Source organism: Mixophyes fleayi, chromosome 8 (assembly GCF_038048845.1).
Source record: "Mixophyes fleayi isolate aMixFle1 chromosome 8, aMixFle1.hap1, whole genome shotgun sequence".
NCBI classification, from domain to species: Eukaryota; Metazoa; Chordata; class Amphibia; order Anura; family Limnodynastidae; genus Mixophyes; species Mixophyes fleayi.
In genome coordinates this window covers 60,366,954-60,383,235 of record NC_134409.1, presented here as the reverse complement: position 1 = coordinate 60,383,235, position 16,282 = coordinate 60,366,954, and the positions used below count along the sequence as shown (strand labels likewise).

The 16,282-nt window shown below is 37.7% G+C and overlaps 1 protein-coding gene across 4 annotated transcripts in view; it reads right to left on the bottom strand.

The window, feature by feature from the left end:
- Nucleotides 1-16,282, bottom strand: part of KCNT2 (potassium sodium-activated channel subfamily T member 2) — a 614,388-nt gene that overhangs the window by 170,802 nt on the left and 427,304 nt on the right. For all 4 annotated transcript variants that reach the window (XM_075182645.1, XM_075182644.1, XM_075182642.1 and 1 more), the window contains exon 13: nucleotides 14,544-14,652. In XM_075182645.1, the coding sequence (XP_075038746.1) occupies nucleotides 14,544-14,652 (109 nt within the window). The remainder of the gene's footprint in view (nucleotides 1-14,543; nucleotides 14,653-16,282) is intronic.

The window sequence follows — 16,282 nt, the reverse complement described above, 5'->3', positions numbered from 1 at the left end:
AATGTGCAGATGCATCTTTGCTCCTTCTCACAAAGGGCCACTTTACCAAATCTCAAAAGCACTGAATCAAGGCGACAGTTCAGTTTCTCCTGTATAATTTACAGTCATCAATGCTGTAACCAAATCAGTACCATCTCTCCCTAATATGCCTCATACATCTTCCTCTTTATAGCAGACACGTTCCTTAAAAAGTCATCCTTTCAGAAAGCATCTAACCTGTAATTCATAAGACTCAAGCATCTGAACTCTGAGTATTTTTTTTCACAATACAACAGAATGATTAACAGTACAAAACTATCTTTGACATCTTAAAGCTACAACAGAGTCAAAATGTGATGAAAACATATATATTTTTTTATTTTAACAAAGCATTGGTAAACTAAAACCAGAGAGAACCACTCAAATCTAGTAAGGGCCAACCCTTGATTCTAAATTTTAGATACATAGGGCCTGAGTCATTAAGGAGAGCAAAGCATAAAAAGGAGTAACTTTGCAACTGGGAAAACCATGTTGCATTGAAAGGGGATACATTTAAAATGTTGGGACAGATTTATAGTTTGGGTAGGGCATGTTCTATATCAATTTTGATTTTCAGTATAAAAATAAAGCTATCAAGTATTTGTGTGCTAGATTATAAAACAGCCAGTATTTAACTGATGTGCAAAAAAAATAACTAATTTGCACTCCGTTTTTGCCTTACTTTCCTTAATGACTCTGGCCCATAAGCTGCAATCACATTCCTAACAAAAGTAAAAGTATATGTTTGCTTTGAACACTGATCTAAACATTTTCTTGAAACTGCTTGACAATTTACTGGCAGAGTTTTTTTTCAAAGTAGAATTTTCCCCTTCCTAATAGACAACTAATAATAAGAGATGTTCTTATATTGCTGGTAGTACAAGTCTGCTATGTGACTAACACCATTGCTTCTTTGTTGGCTACCTCCAAAAAATGGCAAATTAAGTAAAGGAACTGTTATTTATAAAAATATAGGTAACTGAATTGTGCCAGCATTTGTTTGGTTATTTAAAACTCAACTTTGATTTTTTTTCCAGATCCTTCTGAATGTGACCAAATGACCAACACAATTTGCTCATCTGTAATGCTCATCTGTAATTTATAGTACATGTGTGATCCCAGGCAAATGTAATCTCCTTCAGTAAGTCTGGAAAGGGTGACTCTCAACAGTTTCCATAGCTCTGAGTTCCCTGAGAACATGCACAAATTTTATATAATATAAATATATATTTTAGTATTGACAGCACACATCTGCTAAACCATATGGCAACAACTCATAAAAGAGGATAGGTTGCTCTACAATTTTTGCAGTGCCATTTAAGTTTTTATGCAGTTCTCAGAGCATCATGAACAAATTATTATTAATATTCATTCATATAGCACCAGCATACTCTGATATTTTTAATTAGGAATAAACACAGTAATAATACAAGACTGGTTAGTAACAGACAGACAAAGAGGAAAGGAAGGCACTGCTCACAAGCTTATAATCTATAGAAAAATAAGAATTTGACACAAGAGGTTAAGTGTCACATATTGCATATAACTAGATAGAAATGGGGAAAAAGTACTTAGTGGGGTTCTGAGCTTATATAAAAATCAAGTCCTTTAAATTTCTGTGCATACTTTTACACAGCAAGCAATGAAACTAAAAAATTGTCATATCCACTGCTTATGTCATTACCATATGCTGATGAAGCAATTAAAAAATGTATGGAGACATCAGCCTATTTGCACTCTAATGCAAACCAGTCCCTCTCGCAAATGCCAGAGATGCCAGGTTGTTAGTCTGTGCCAGGTGGTCCAAAACTAGGTATTGCATAAGGCTCAAAATCATAGTGTGCTTCCATGTTTGCCATTGTGTGCATACTGTATCATTTTTTATATAAGGTCCATTTTTTACAGTTTAACGTGTTGGGAGCTACACGTGTTTTGAGCATGTAGAAGTGCTTGTTTTTGTCTCACGTTTACCATTAGCAAATAAATAAATGACAGAAGTTGATTTCTAAAATACAGTGAGACATTGGGTTATAACAATACATATATTTTGCAAATGTTGACATTTTATATAATAACTACATTTTTAATATTCTGTGTAGATAGCATTTCCATTAACATCATGCAGAATTATCACTATTGATTTCCCTCTGAGATATAATTTAGCATGAAATAAAAGCTGTAATTCCATTAGTGAACCACACAGGCCTGTGCTAATGATTAGGGAAAAGTAAAATGTTATTTTCCTATTATTTCGTTTACTCATTATTTTTGCTTATTGCTGAAATGCAGCAACTGTGCTTAAAATATATGTCACTTTTGGGAATAATAAAAATATAACAATAACCTTTTATCTTCTTCTCTCAACACCCATGTCCCTTAAGCTTCTTGTGAGGCTTGCCTATACTCACCTCAAAGACAGCCTGTCCTCACACAACCAATTGGACCTTCTTCAATCAGGCTTTCACACCCAACACTTCACAGAGACTGCACTTACTATAATGGTCAATGATTTAATCACTGCTAAATCTGAAAGTCATTAATTGCTTCTAATTCTCCTGGACCTCTCTGCAGCATTTGACACTGTTGATGACTCACTTCCCTTACGAATGCTACACTGCCTTGGGCTTCAGGATACAATCCTCTCCTGGTTCATATACTACTTATTAAACAGTGTCTTCAGCCTTTGTTTTTCTGGATCTACCTACTCTGCGCTTTCTCTATTAGTCAAAGGCCATCTCCTTTTCTCTATGTATATATCAGTTTTTCTTTAAAATGAATATGACCTTTAGTTTTAACTATCACGTATGTGGATGATAACCAAAAATATATATCCTCTCTAGATCTCTCACAGTCTATGTTGGTCTGCATTACTGAATATCTTTATGCCATTTAATCTTGGTTGTCCTCTCATCATCTCAAGCTCAATCTTTCAAAAACTGAGTTAATAACTTAACTACCAGTCATCAGAAGCTAATGTATCTACCCAGCATCTTTATATATGTTGTCAACACAAAATTTGCCCATGACCCTGTTGCAGGTTCACCGGTTGTCCTACCTTGGACAACTTTTGATAGGTGCTAACCATTACATAGCAGGGACACCCATCGAGACCTGATATTTTGGGGATGCTCTGACTCAGTCGTCTAGCTTTCACAATGTAACCCCCTGTCAAAGTCACTCAGATCCTTACACTTGCCCTTTTTTCCTGTTTTCAAGACATCAATTTCAAGAACTGACTGCTCAGTTGCTTCCTAATAAATCCCACGCCTTGACAGCTGCTATTGTAATCAGATAATCAATGCATAATCAATCACTTCACTTGTCAGTGGTTTTAATGTTGTGGGTTATTGGTTTATTCCTTGTTAAATTATCTATGTATATACTACACTTTGTATGCTACCTCCCTTTTTTACTTTTGAGACTAAACTTCTGCCATCCTATAATGGGGAACATGAGGGACCTTCAGAGTTAAACAATTAAATCCATTAAAATATTCATTTGGTACAAGGCTACTCGCAATTGCAATACAATGCACTAAGTTGTTGATGACTTACTTGGGGGGCTTATTCTTCATTATTTTACAGGGTTTTTTTTACAATCACTGCCCAGCTTTACCAGCTGAAAAGCATAACATTATAGGTTAACAAGAGGCACAGCTTCAATTGGTTTTAACAGCCAGTTCTCCATTTTTGCAAGAGCCTTCAATTATTTAGTAAACTACTCCTACAACAACTTGTGAAGAGAAGCAATTAGGGGCAGGGGTCATTGTCATTTTTTTATAAGAGGGAAACTTAGTGTATACAAATATGTTCACTATGATCACTATGCATTCTGGTGCAATACACTCAATATTATGGTGAAATTCTATCGAATATAGTGTCTTACTATGGTGTTTTCTTAATAAAGTGCTGAACCAGTATTCACATTCATGACAATCACAGAGGCATTTTATTTCGAAATTAAATCCCATTCCCTTTTCTCAAGAAAGACAAAATTAAAGAGACCTGCACCAAATGTTGGGAATTCATTACTCTATCCCTGATTTTCACTTCATTAAGGGAAGAGTGAAGAGCCCCCAGTCACCTGCTGATATACCCGATTCTGACAACATACAAAAGGCCAGTAAAAGCCAGGATTAGTTCATTGTAGCCTCCCCTTCAAATGTATCATGCACCAGATCCCCCCTTGCCTATTCTCTTCCGGTTCTCCAGGCGTTAGTGTGCCACGTTCTGTACAATGGTGGCCGCCATCTTGGATCCAGGTCTGTCTATAATCTTCTGTGTTCAGCCATAGGCTGATCGGATTTCATTCCCCCTCATTCCCCAAACTATTTAAGGTACCTGGGCATGTTAGATGCTGCCAGAACTTCATGTCCTGTAGCCTGTCTTGCTGCTGGAATAATTGGCTGCCGCCTGAAATCTGCTATCCTGATGTCTCTGCATCCTGGTAACCTGGTATTCTACAATTCTAGTACCCTCTATTCATACCTCCTTTTATGATCATGGTATCCAGCATCCTATGCTTCTGAACTAATCCTGGTATCCTGTGTCCATATATGTTCTGTCATTCCTGGTATCCAGGCTCCATCTTCATCTGCTTTACAGCTAATCCTGTAATCCTGGAATCAAGCAAACTCTTCTATACAGCTGTTCCTTGTATCTGGGGTTCCTTTATATTCAGAACTCTCCTTATTGGCAATTCATCCTCTCTAGTCAGACTTGCCTCATACCCATCAGGAAAACTACCACTTGTCTGGTGAAGCAGCAAAGCAGACATCTCCTTGCAGGAGTCCCTGGCGAACACCTTCACCTTGTTAGACGCCATGCCTCAGAGGGTGATGGAGTCAAGCCATGCAGACTGTGAAGAATCCAGATAGTTACACCTAGTTTTGTGACCATGTGGTCTATTTAGGTGGACAACACAGTCTCTGTTGAACTGGATCTGTGTCAGTTATTCATGTACTTTAAAGTGTCTGGCTGACTGAACAATTTTTTATTTTATTTAATCGGTTCTATAAATGCTTCTGTTTAGGTCTTTTATCTGTGTTTTCAGTTTAGCAAAATGTCCTGTGATTCACTTTTATATAGGAGTAATTTGGACCTGTATAAAGCATTCAATGTATTTACAACTTTGATAACTAGCCACATGCATGGAGTAGGAAACTGGTAACAAGGACAGCCCTGTTTACATTTTTGTCCAAGTAGGTGCTGCAATGAAACGTTTTGGACAGTATCTTGCATTGTGTGTATTTCTGGGATACTTTCTTTGCTCAACTGTAACAATGTTATTTTCTAATTGGTAGTTCCTCTTAACCTGAATAACTAAGATTTTTCTGAAATATGCATAAACTTGCTTTGCTAAATTTGAGATTATTTTACCAAAGTCATTATGGGGCCAAATCCATTCTTAGTGATGTTCTGCAGAGGGCCTCCGCAATGGTCGTGAAGGCACTCGGTGGTGATGTAACATCGCAGATTTTTCCTCACACCACAGTTGCGCAGGAAAACCTGAGATGTTGGGATACCATAAGATTCAGACATATGTGCAGCCAGACATTGCGGTGATGTTCGCTGCCACATCACCAATAATTTAAATACCCCTAACAGTCATTTAGGAACATTCAAACAATGCACTGGTCAGGTACTGTTTTGTGACTTTGTCTATAATTTTTATCATCACACTGTGCACCCTTCATCATCACACTGTGCCCTCCATCATGCTTTTGCTCTTTTATCATCACACTGTGCACCCTTCACCATCACACTGTGCCTTCCATATTTTTTCTCCCCTTGACTGTTCCACATTTCTGTCATCATGCCCCTCTGCTACATATTTTTTCCATTATGCTCCTCATGCCCCTCTGATACATATTATTGGCATCATGCCCCTCATGCCCCTCTGCTACTTATTATTGCCATCATGCCCCTCTGCTACTAATTATTGCCATCATGCCCCACATGCCCCTCTGCTACATATTATTGGCATCTTGCCCCTCATGCCCCTCTGATACATATTATTGCCATCATGCCCCTCTGCTACATATTATTGGCATCATGCCCCTCATGCCCCTCTGATACATATTATTGCCATCATGCCCTCATATACATATTATTGCCATTATGCCCCCATATACATATTATTACCATCATGCCCCCCATATACATATTATTGCCATCATGCCCTCATATACATATTATTGCCATTATGCCCCCATATACATATTATTACCATCATGCCCCCCATATACATATTATTGCCATCATGCCCACTCCCTTAATACCTGTTCCAAATTTTTCTGACATGGCCCCTCCGTTAGTTAACTTACCTTCTATTATGCTTATTTACGTCTTTGATCGATGGCGCGCTGCCGCTGCTCCTCCTCTCTGCTCAGCCAGTGGTCCTCGCCACTTCTCACTGAAAATCACATCGGGAGTGACGTCATCACGCCCGACGTCATTTTCAGTAGGAGAGGAGACTGCCGGGTCCCGACGAGCGGTCAGCTGACTTCTTTTTTAGTTTTTCCCCCCTTCTTTCTTTTTGGCGTTATGCCGGCGGACAGAGGGGGATGGCAGGCGGAGGGGAGCGCCCTTCTGCCTTGCCTACCCCGCTCAACATCAGCTCTGACAGGGCCCTCTAGGTACCGCTGGGCCCTAGGCAGTTGCCTAGAGTGCCTAGCGGGAAATCCGGCCCTGTGTTTTTCTATTACTAGGACATTACAAAAACACTTACATATTCTCTCACTATTTCCGGCTTTGACTACTGTAACCTCCTCCTATCTCACCTTCCCCTTGCCTGTCTGTCACCATTCCAAGCCATCCTAAATTCCTTTGTAATACTGATCTTCCTCTCTTACCATTCCATATCTGCTGCAATACTCTGCAAATCCCTATACTGGCTACCCATAATGATCAGAATACAATTCAAGCTACTCATCATCACTTTCTCTCATATATCTCTGATTTCATCCTAGATCTGCATCTAACTTGCATATCAGCTACCCTCTGATTACCACTTCTAACTTCTGTCCACAAGACTCCTATGCTGGTCCCCTTTTATTGATCTTTTTACCCCACCTGATCAGACTCTTTATCAACCTTCAGTTATTTAAGGGCTCTCTCAGAATCCACCTCTTCACTATATCATATCTTATCCCCACCTGGTATTACTCCCTCTGTATGCTACCAGCTATCATTCATTCACTCTAGCTCCTATTATCAGAACATTACCTTCTCCCTCTAGTTTGCAAGTTCTAATCAGCAGGGTCCCCTGTTACCCTCTGTCTCAAGTCTTCACCTCTGTCAATGTTGTATGCTTTTATTTGGTTTCCATGTATGATTTGTTATACATACTGTCCGTTGCTGCAGAGTTTTGTTAGGCCTTATAAATAATCAATGATGACTCGGTATGTAAACATGCCTATAACTCTTCCACAGCATGCTACATATCTATGCGTATTGAATTGTGATTTACGTGCATCCTCATGGTGTGAGAGGCTTAGTGAAGAATGAATAAAAATTATTATTCCAGTCAACTCTAGGTAGTGTGTATTTCAGGTAATTTTGCATGGCCAATTTGCATTTTACATGGTCTCCCCCACTGCACTCTCATCTAATCATCTTGTTATGAAACATGTAATCTTATTTTTACAGACTTTGCACATAATATAGTTCATTATTGCCCCTCACTAATAGCAGTTTGAAATACACATCTGCAAAGGTCATCATATGCAAAACTTAATTGTTCCATATTTGACCATGTAGTGTATACTCATGTGTCATTTACTATATATAGGTTACGGCATTTGCAGGGTATATGTGCCCTATATACATTAAGACCCTTTTAATACACCATAATTATTTCTCATTAATAACAGCTTAAACATGTTCATCTATTATTAAAGTTTGATAATAATATTGGCCATAAAACAATTCATAGACAATATTTGGTTTATTTGCATATAGAAAATCTCTAACATTTAAGTTTCTCTTTTTCTGTTCTGCATGTTCAACCGTTTGATGCTGATTTTAACTGGGAACATTTGGCTTCTGATAATTACCGTTTGCTATAATTTATTTAGAATTACTTAACTGTATACACTAAATATCTGAAGGATAGCAGTTTATATTCTACTTAATTTTCTCTTTCTGAGAAATCGGTTTGTGCCACTAGATTCATTTCAATAAACATTTACATAATATACATTATTCAAGATAAGATGCAAAGGCTCTATGAGAATTTTGAATATTAACTTTGCTTTGAAACAAAGCAAAAAAAATGAACACTATAAATTTTAGAAAAAGGATTTCTGAATGTGAAGAAGGACTGGAATCTTATAAATGAAAATGTTTTACAGGAGACAACAAAACTTTGTATATGTAGATATTAAGGTTGCATGAAACCCCAGTAGCTCTGTTTGTTAAATTTGCAAGCAATAAAACGTCAGACCCCCACTAAACCTGATTTCACAGTGCTAAGCTGTTTAATAAGAAAAAACATTGTACAAAAACTGCAGCATGCCCCCCTTCCCAAATACCAACCACATTGCTAGTCGACCTGGGCTGGTTTCTACTATATCTGAGAGACCATGAGTGTGGGGACCACCTACCATATTGAAAAGTATGTGCCTTTATGAGGGAGTGCAAAAACAGTGCCTCTCCATCCTATAGACTACCAGGCCTAAGCTGAAGCATGGGAGCTATGGTAAGTGACAAGATTGGAAACCCTGGATTGGCAACACCGCCCAGAGGTCTCAATTTAATAGACATCTAATTATTATGCCAAAACAGTTAAAACTGTTTTCTAATTAAATAAATTCTCCTATCTTCTTTTTTTATTGATCCAATGTGGTCCAAATGAAAAAATAAACTCCATAAAAAATGACCCAATCATACACAATTGCTGGCTGTCATTAAATGATGAATCCTGGGATTCCCTGGGACTTCCCTTCACCAGCTAGCCAATGAAAAGAGATTTCCCTTGCTGGCTGTGTTTGACTGGCTGACAGGTGAAAAGGAGCCCCGGGAATGCTTGAATTAGATCATTTAGCAACTGTTAGTGCTAGTGTGCTAGGGTGGATTCTTTTTATAGGGGATTGTTTGGACTATGCTAGATAAAAAAAGAAGAAATATGAAAGTTATTATATTTAATAAAGTTGTGATCAAGTGTTTGGGTGTCTTTATGTCAATTAAAGTTTATTTCCATTTTTGTTTACTTTTTTGGTATAATAGGGAGAAATGTTTGGGATTCCTGTCCACTTTATTGAGACCATTGGGATGACAAAGTTGCTACTATAGTGTTAATAACCTTGTTAAATACACCATATCAGACAGCCCAGGATGGCTAGAAAGAAGATCCACAGCACTTTTCAGCATAGGAGCTGGTAGTTGCTGGGAGCAGGGGCAAAGAATTTTTGTTGCATGCCACCAAAGATAATCCTGCCTTGGGGCTGGGCTTTCCTATGGCAATGGGACATCACAACTCCTTATCTCTCAATTTAGTGTAAACCAGCTCAGGCTGTCCAGTGCTGGAGATTTGGCTGGTGGCATATTTTTAATAAAAATATTTATTTGTTTACTTAATGTAAAGAGTGTTGGTTCTGGGAACCCAAGTCCATCACTGAGGTCATAGGATAAGTGCGTATTTCAGTAGTGCTGCAGGACCAGCTCACATAACACAGAGATGTAAAGCAGCAGTGTACTAGTGATAGACTATCACTGATTTCCATTGCTTTGCCAACAAGGACAGTGTAGCCAAGTTCAGCAATGCATATTGTTTATTCACCAAAGTTTTGGTGAATCAGAATCATCCTGCTAATTTATTTGCTGACAGGGAATCTCTGAAATTCATCAGAATTTCAGAATTGTCCAAATTGATTTGTACTAAAACTCCTTATCCTATTTTTGTTGTTGTACTACTAGAGTTTGTCTGTATAGAAAAGTCATTTAGGCTTTTTACTGTTTGTACCATGAACATACTTAGATGAATCTGCTAGTAGGAGCATCCTGTTTTTACATAGGAGTGCACCATCGAATGTGTTTGGCAGACAAATAGGCATTTGCATTTGGACAAATTAAAAGGTACACAGGATATTTTTTCATAAATAAGGCTTATTTATGTATTTATAGAGGCTTGACCAAGCTCTTGTTCATGTGGGCCTTGACCTGGCACCACCTGGGCCCAGCATATAATAAATTCCCATGAGTTATACTTATAGTGCAAAATTAGGAGCCTTTCATCAAAAAACCTGGACAAATTGGAGTTCTTATTGCCATGGCACTGTGATGTAATGAAAAGTCTGCTGAAAACTAAGAACTATAACGTTCACAATGTAAGAATTTGAATATTACCACAAGTCATAGATGTTTTTCATCTGTGCATTTGAATGCATTGATACATTGCTGTGCACCTTTTGTCAATTTATGTCTATAGTTCAACTCTGCTTAACAATCAGTAGCTGGTCTCTCTATTCAGTAAGATAAGCACTTATTTTTTTAGAAGGTTTTTCTTATTTATTTGCATTTGAATTTATTTATTTTTTATTTTTTGGGATACATTGGCTACCCACTATTATATAATATAATATAATATCACAGTGACTATATCACAATTTAGCACTGTGTTGATATTGTCTTTTATTTTAGTACTGCATTGTTTATATCTCATTTAATTTGCATTTTGAGATATACATTAGCAATACACTGTATGACATGTTAGTACTGTGTTGTTCAGAAAAGTAAATATTTACAGTCAGTGTTATATATTATCTATTTTATAGGCCACACAAAAAAACTACATAAGGTATGCATCGCTAAAAGCATCTATTACCTAAATGAAACACCATTAGACCTTTTTGTCAGATGTTGCTATGGTATACTGAAGTAAAATTACAAGCATTTCATAAGTATCAAAGGCTTTTATTGACAATTACATTAGGTGTATGCAAAGAGTCAATATTTGCAGTATTGACCCTTCTTTTTGAAGACCTCTGCAATTCGCCCTGGTATGCTGTCAATCAACTTCTGGGCCACATACTGACTGATGGCCGCCCATTCTTGCCTAATCAATGCTTGGAGTTTGTCAGAATTTGTGGGTTTTTGTTTGTCCACTCACCTCTTGAAGATTAACCAGAAGGTCTCAATGGGATTAAGTTCTGGGGAGTTTCCTGGCCATGGACCCAAAATTTCGATGTTTTGATCCCCGAGCCACTTAGTTATCACTTTTGCCTTATGGCAAGCTGCTCCATCATGATGGAAAAGGCATTGTTCATCACCAAACTGTTCTTGGATGGCTGGGAGAAGTTGCTCATGGAGGATGTTTTGATGCCATTCTTTATAAATGGCTGTGTTCTTACGCAAAATTGTGAGTAAGCCCACTCTTTTGGCTGAGAAGCAACCTCACACATGAATGGTCTCAAGATGCTTTACTGTTGGCATGACACAGGACTGATGATAGTGCTCACCTTTCCTTCTTCACACAAGCATTTTTGCAGATGCCCCAAACAATCTGAAAGGGGATTCATCAGAGAAAATGACTTTACCTCAGCAGTCCAATCCCTATTCCTTTTGCAGAATTGCAGAATATCAGTCTGTCCTGATGTTTTTCATGGAGAGAAGTGACTTCTTTGCCGGTCTTCTTGACACCAGGCCATCCTCCAAAAAGTCTTTGCCTCACTGTGCATGCAAATGCACTCACACCTGCCTGCAGCCATTCCTGAGCAAGCTCTGCACTTGTGGTGCCCCGATCCCGCAGCTGAATCAACTTTATGAGATGGTCCTGGTGCTTGTTGGACAATCTTGGGAGCCCTGAGACCTTCTTCACAACTATTGAACCTCTCTCCTTGAAGTTTCTTGATGATCCGATAAATGGTTGATTTAGGTGCAATCTTACTATCAGCAATATCCTTACCTGTGAATCCCTTTTTGAGCAAAGCAATGATGACTGCATGTGTTTCCTTGCAGATAACCATGGTTAACAGAGGAAAAACAATGATTTCAAGCACCACCCTCCTTTTAAAGCTTTCAGTCTGTTATTTTACCTCAATCAGCATGACATCTATACTCAGACTTCAAACCCCAAATGCCTTTTTAACACATTTACCTCGGACACCCTCTCTTCATTTGATGAATGAAACACAAATGAAAAGGACGTTTCTATTCTCTTCTTATCTTACTACTCAACATCCTGTCCTCTTTATCCCATACCCTCACAAATTGGTAGGTCCCTGTCTCATGTGCTCATTCCACCTTTAACTAAAATCTGCAATCTATTTCTTTCTACTGGTATCTTTTCATCACTATTCAAGCACAAGGTGATTACTACTATTTTAAAAAAATCCTCTTCAATCAGGCTTTCGCTCTCAACACACCACAGAGACTGCGCTGGCCAAGGTTGTCAATGATGTGATCACAGCTAAAACTAAAGGTAATTATTCTCTTCGAATTCTGCTTAATTTGAGACTGTTGACCACTCCCTCCTCATACAGACTCTACAATCCCTAGGTCTTCAAGATACTGTCCTATCCTGGTTCTCATCCTATCTATCTAATCATTCTTTCTCTTTTATTTGTTAATTTCGCTGGAACAACCTCCACTCCGTTTCCTTTATCAGTTGCAGTACCACAAGGCTCAGTCCTAGGTTATCTGCTAATCTTTAGCTACACCACTTCTCTTGGAAAACTAATAAGCTCCTTTGGATTCCAGTATCATCTCTATGCGGATGATACACAAATTTATCTATCCTCTCCTGATCTCTAACCATCTGTGTTGTCTCGCGTTACTGACTGTCTTTCTGCCTTTTCATCTTGGCTGTCCTCTCACCAAATCATACTCAATCTTTCAAAAACAAAATTAATAATATTCCCATCCAACAATAGAAGCTTACTGACTTACATTTCTTTTTCTGTTGACAATATGATAATAAATCCCACCCTGCAAGCGTGTTGCCTAGGTGTAATACTTGACTCGCAACTATCCTTTGTTCCTTATATCAACTCTATATTTACATCATACTGCATACATCTAAAAACCATTTCCAGAATACATACATATTTCACATAAGACACTGCAAAAACTTTAATTCAGCCACTCATCATCTCCAGCATCAATTGTTGTAATTCCCTCCTTACTGATCTTCCCAAAATCAGATTCGAGCCCCTACAATCTATTTTGCACGCAGTAGCTAGATTGATTTTCCTTGCAAATCATTTTACATCAGCTGAATCTCTGTCAGTCTTTACATTGGTTGCCTGTTTTTCAGTGAATCCAATATAAAATTCTTCTGCTAACATACAAGGCCATCAACAGAATTGCACCAACATACATCTCCTCACTTGTCTCAAAATATCTCCCAATTTGACACATCTGCTCTGCACAAGATCTGTGTCTCTCTTCCACTCTCATCACTTCCTCCCATTCTTTGTTACAGGACTTTTTTTGGACTACACCCACTTTATGGAATTCCCTCCCTCGCACAACAAGACTGTCCTCTAGTCTTCAAACCTTCAAGAGTTCTCTTAAAACCCACCTATTCAGACAAGCTTATAGTATTCCTCTACCACCCTCCTAATCTCCCTAGTTTACCCTATTACCACCCTCTACAGCTAACAAAAAACAACAACCCTCTGACCAACACAGTTGTGTGACTGAGCATATAGCCCACTAAACACTTTGCAATCTTTGCATTCTAGCTGAACAAATATTCAATATGATGTAGCACGTACCCTTGTGTATCATTCCATTGTCCCAGATTGTAAGCTTGCGAGCAGGGCCTTCTTACGTCTATGTATGTATGTATTACTCAGTATTGTTTTATTGCTGTTTGTTCCCAATTGTAAAGCACTATATAATCTGCTTTCGCTATATAAATGAATGTTGATGATGATGTCAGCTAGTCCTTTTGTGGCATGCATTAAAAAATTTGTTTTTGGGATAAAGTTCATTGTCTTAGCAAAAAGGGACTTTGAAATGATTTGCAATTCATCTGATCACTCTTCATCAAATAGCCATCATAAAAACTGAGTCAGCAGACTTTGTGAAAAATAATATTTGTGGCCATCTCAAAACTTTTGTCTATGACTGTACACTATCACATATTTATATTTCTGTAGAGTACTACTGCCATCTACTGTCTGAGGTTAACATTGGATTATAACTATTTGTATAAAACTTGAAAGTGCATATATTGAATGAAGGATGGGAATTTCTTTAGAACTTTTTGGTGGACGAAGGAATATGTTCTCTTCTTTATGTGAATATAGTCTTGAAAGTGGAGTACCCTTTAATCTTGGGTTTGATTTGGGCTTCTCCTGCTGATAGAGGCATTGTATGCTAATATCATTAATCAAAGCTAAAATAATTTTTCTATGACATCTTTTGTGTCAGTTGTCATTCTCTCTTTGTGATACAATGTCATGATTGTATCACCACTAACTGGATACATTAGTTTTCTAGATTTATGTTAAATGATGTTCATTCTCACAGTCTCATCAACTTTACATATTAGTTAAGTTTGAAAAAAATAAATATTACCTGCAAATTTGACATGGAATTTATTCTCAGGCTTCAATATTTGAACATACAGAGGGCAATTCGGAGCAAAGTCTTTAACCGCCCATGCTCTTAATATTGTTTGATGGTCCTAAATAGCAAATACATATTAGTAACATGGTTTACATAGAAATTATCACACTGAAAAACTCAATAATATTGAATTTAATGCTGACAAAGTAAAGTAAAGTACATTGATAATGTAATGTATTTATTCCTTCCTAGACATTTTGACTGCTTTTAGAACATGTATTTATGTAAAAAGATGCTTAAAGCTGTTGCAAAAGATAAACTGTATATTTATGTAAACAATGGGAGTCATTTATGAAAATAAAAAATGTGTCATTTAACAAAACTTTTAAAAATATCTATATCTGTCAAAGAAGCTGGTGATTGAGGAGTGAGACAACTTCTAAACTTGTATTGTTGGAAATAAGAATGCACAAGAGACCTATGGAAAATTAAACAATAAAAAGGCAGAAAGCAAAAGACCTCATAATCCCAAAAATGGCATTGCTGTTATACCTGCTTATAATCATATCACAAAGAGAATGATTCATTTATACCTGACCCTGCAAACCAACCAACATGGTACTAATAAACAAAATAATTAAGAGCCAAACACACTATTGTGCATATGTATGGCAACATTTTCAGAAAATTACAAAGGTTAAATCCAGCATTTCCATTCTAAATAAAATGCTACAACTAGATGTGAAAAAAGATTCAGTACAGTATTTTACTTACTTTGGCAAAGACCTTATGGTAGAATTATCACCAGTATTACCAGTGGTTATACTGTGTGACAGCAAAATGAGACAGATGACTAACACAGCCTGGCCAGTGACCACTTTTCTATTAATTTTATTTATAATAATTTGAGAGGCACAATGTCATGTCCAACAGCTGGATAGTTAAAAAAGAGGTCTCTCATTTTCATTGATATCATCATACAGATCATGATTTTATCAACAATGTATAACTACAGTGGGAATGATTATGTTATCAGTAGAACATACCCCTGGACATGCACATTTTAACAATTTACATCATACTTGCCAACTTATGGAGCTGCTGAGGGAAGTTGGGCATGCAGGGGGCGGGGCTCCGAAAATCACATCATTTTGCCCCCAAATGCCGTTTTGGGTGTTTTGGATCTAATTCTGCCCACTTCACTAGGAAGTGGGCAGATGCGGGAGATTGCCATACTGTCCCGGGAGTCCGTGAGACTCACCCGAAATGCGGGAGTCTCCCGGGCATTCCGGGGGAGTTGGCAAGTATGATTTACATTCCCCCTCCCTGAATCCCTATAAGATGTCGGTGATCTAACAAAATACAACCCTTCATAACCCTGAAGAAGGCAGACTTACCCCTGAAAGGCATTGGTATGTGTTCCACTCGCTGGAAAACATACTATTCTATCACATCTGGGTTTTGTATTTCACAGTGACACTCATCGCTGCTCTGAGCACTGGGAACACTTTTTCATTTCTAATTATTTTTGTTATAGCAATGGATAACTTCTTTTTACTTTTACCAAACTAGATATTTAATAGCGTACTATCACATAAGCCTACAAATACATACAGCTAGGTATGGAAATATTTGGACAGTAACACAATTTTCATAATTGTTGCTCTGTAGGCCACCACAATGGGTTTGAAATGAAACAATGAAGATGCAATTCAAGTGTAGACGTTCAGATTTAATTCAAGGGGTTG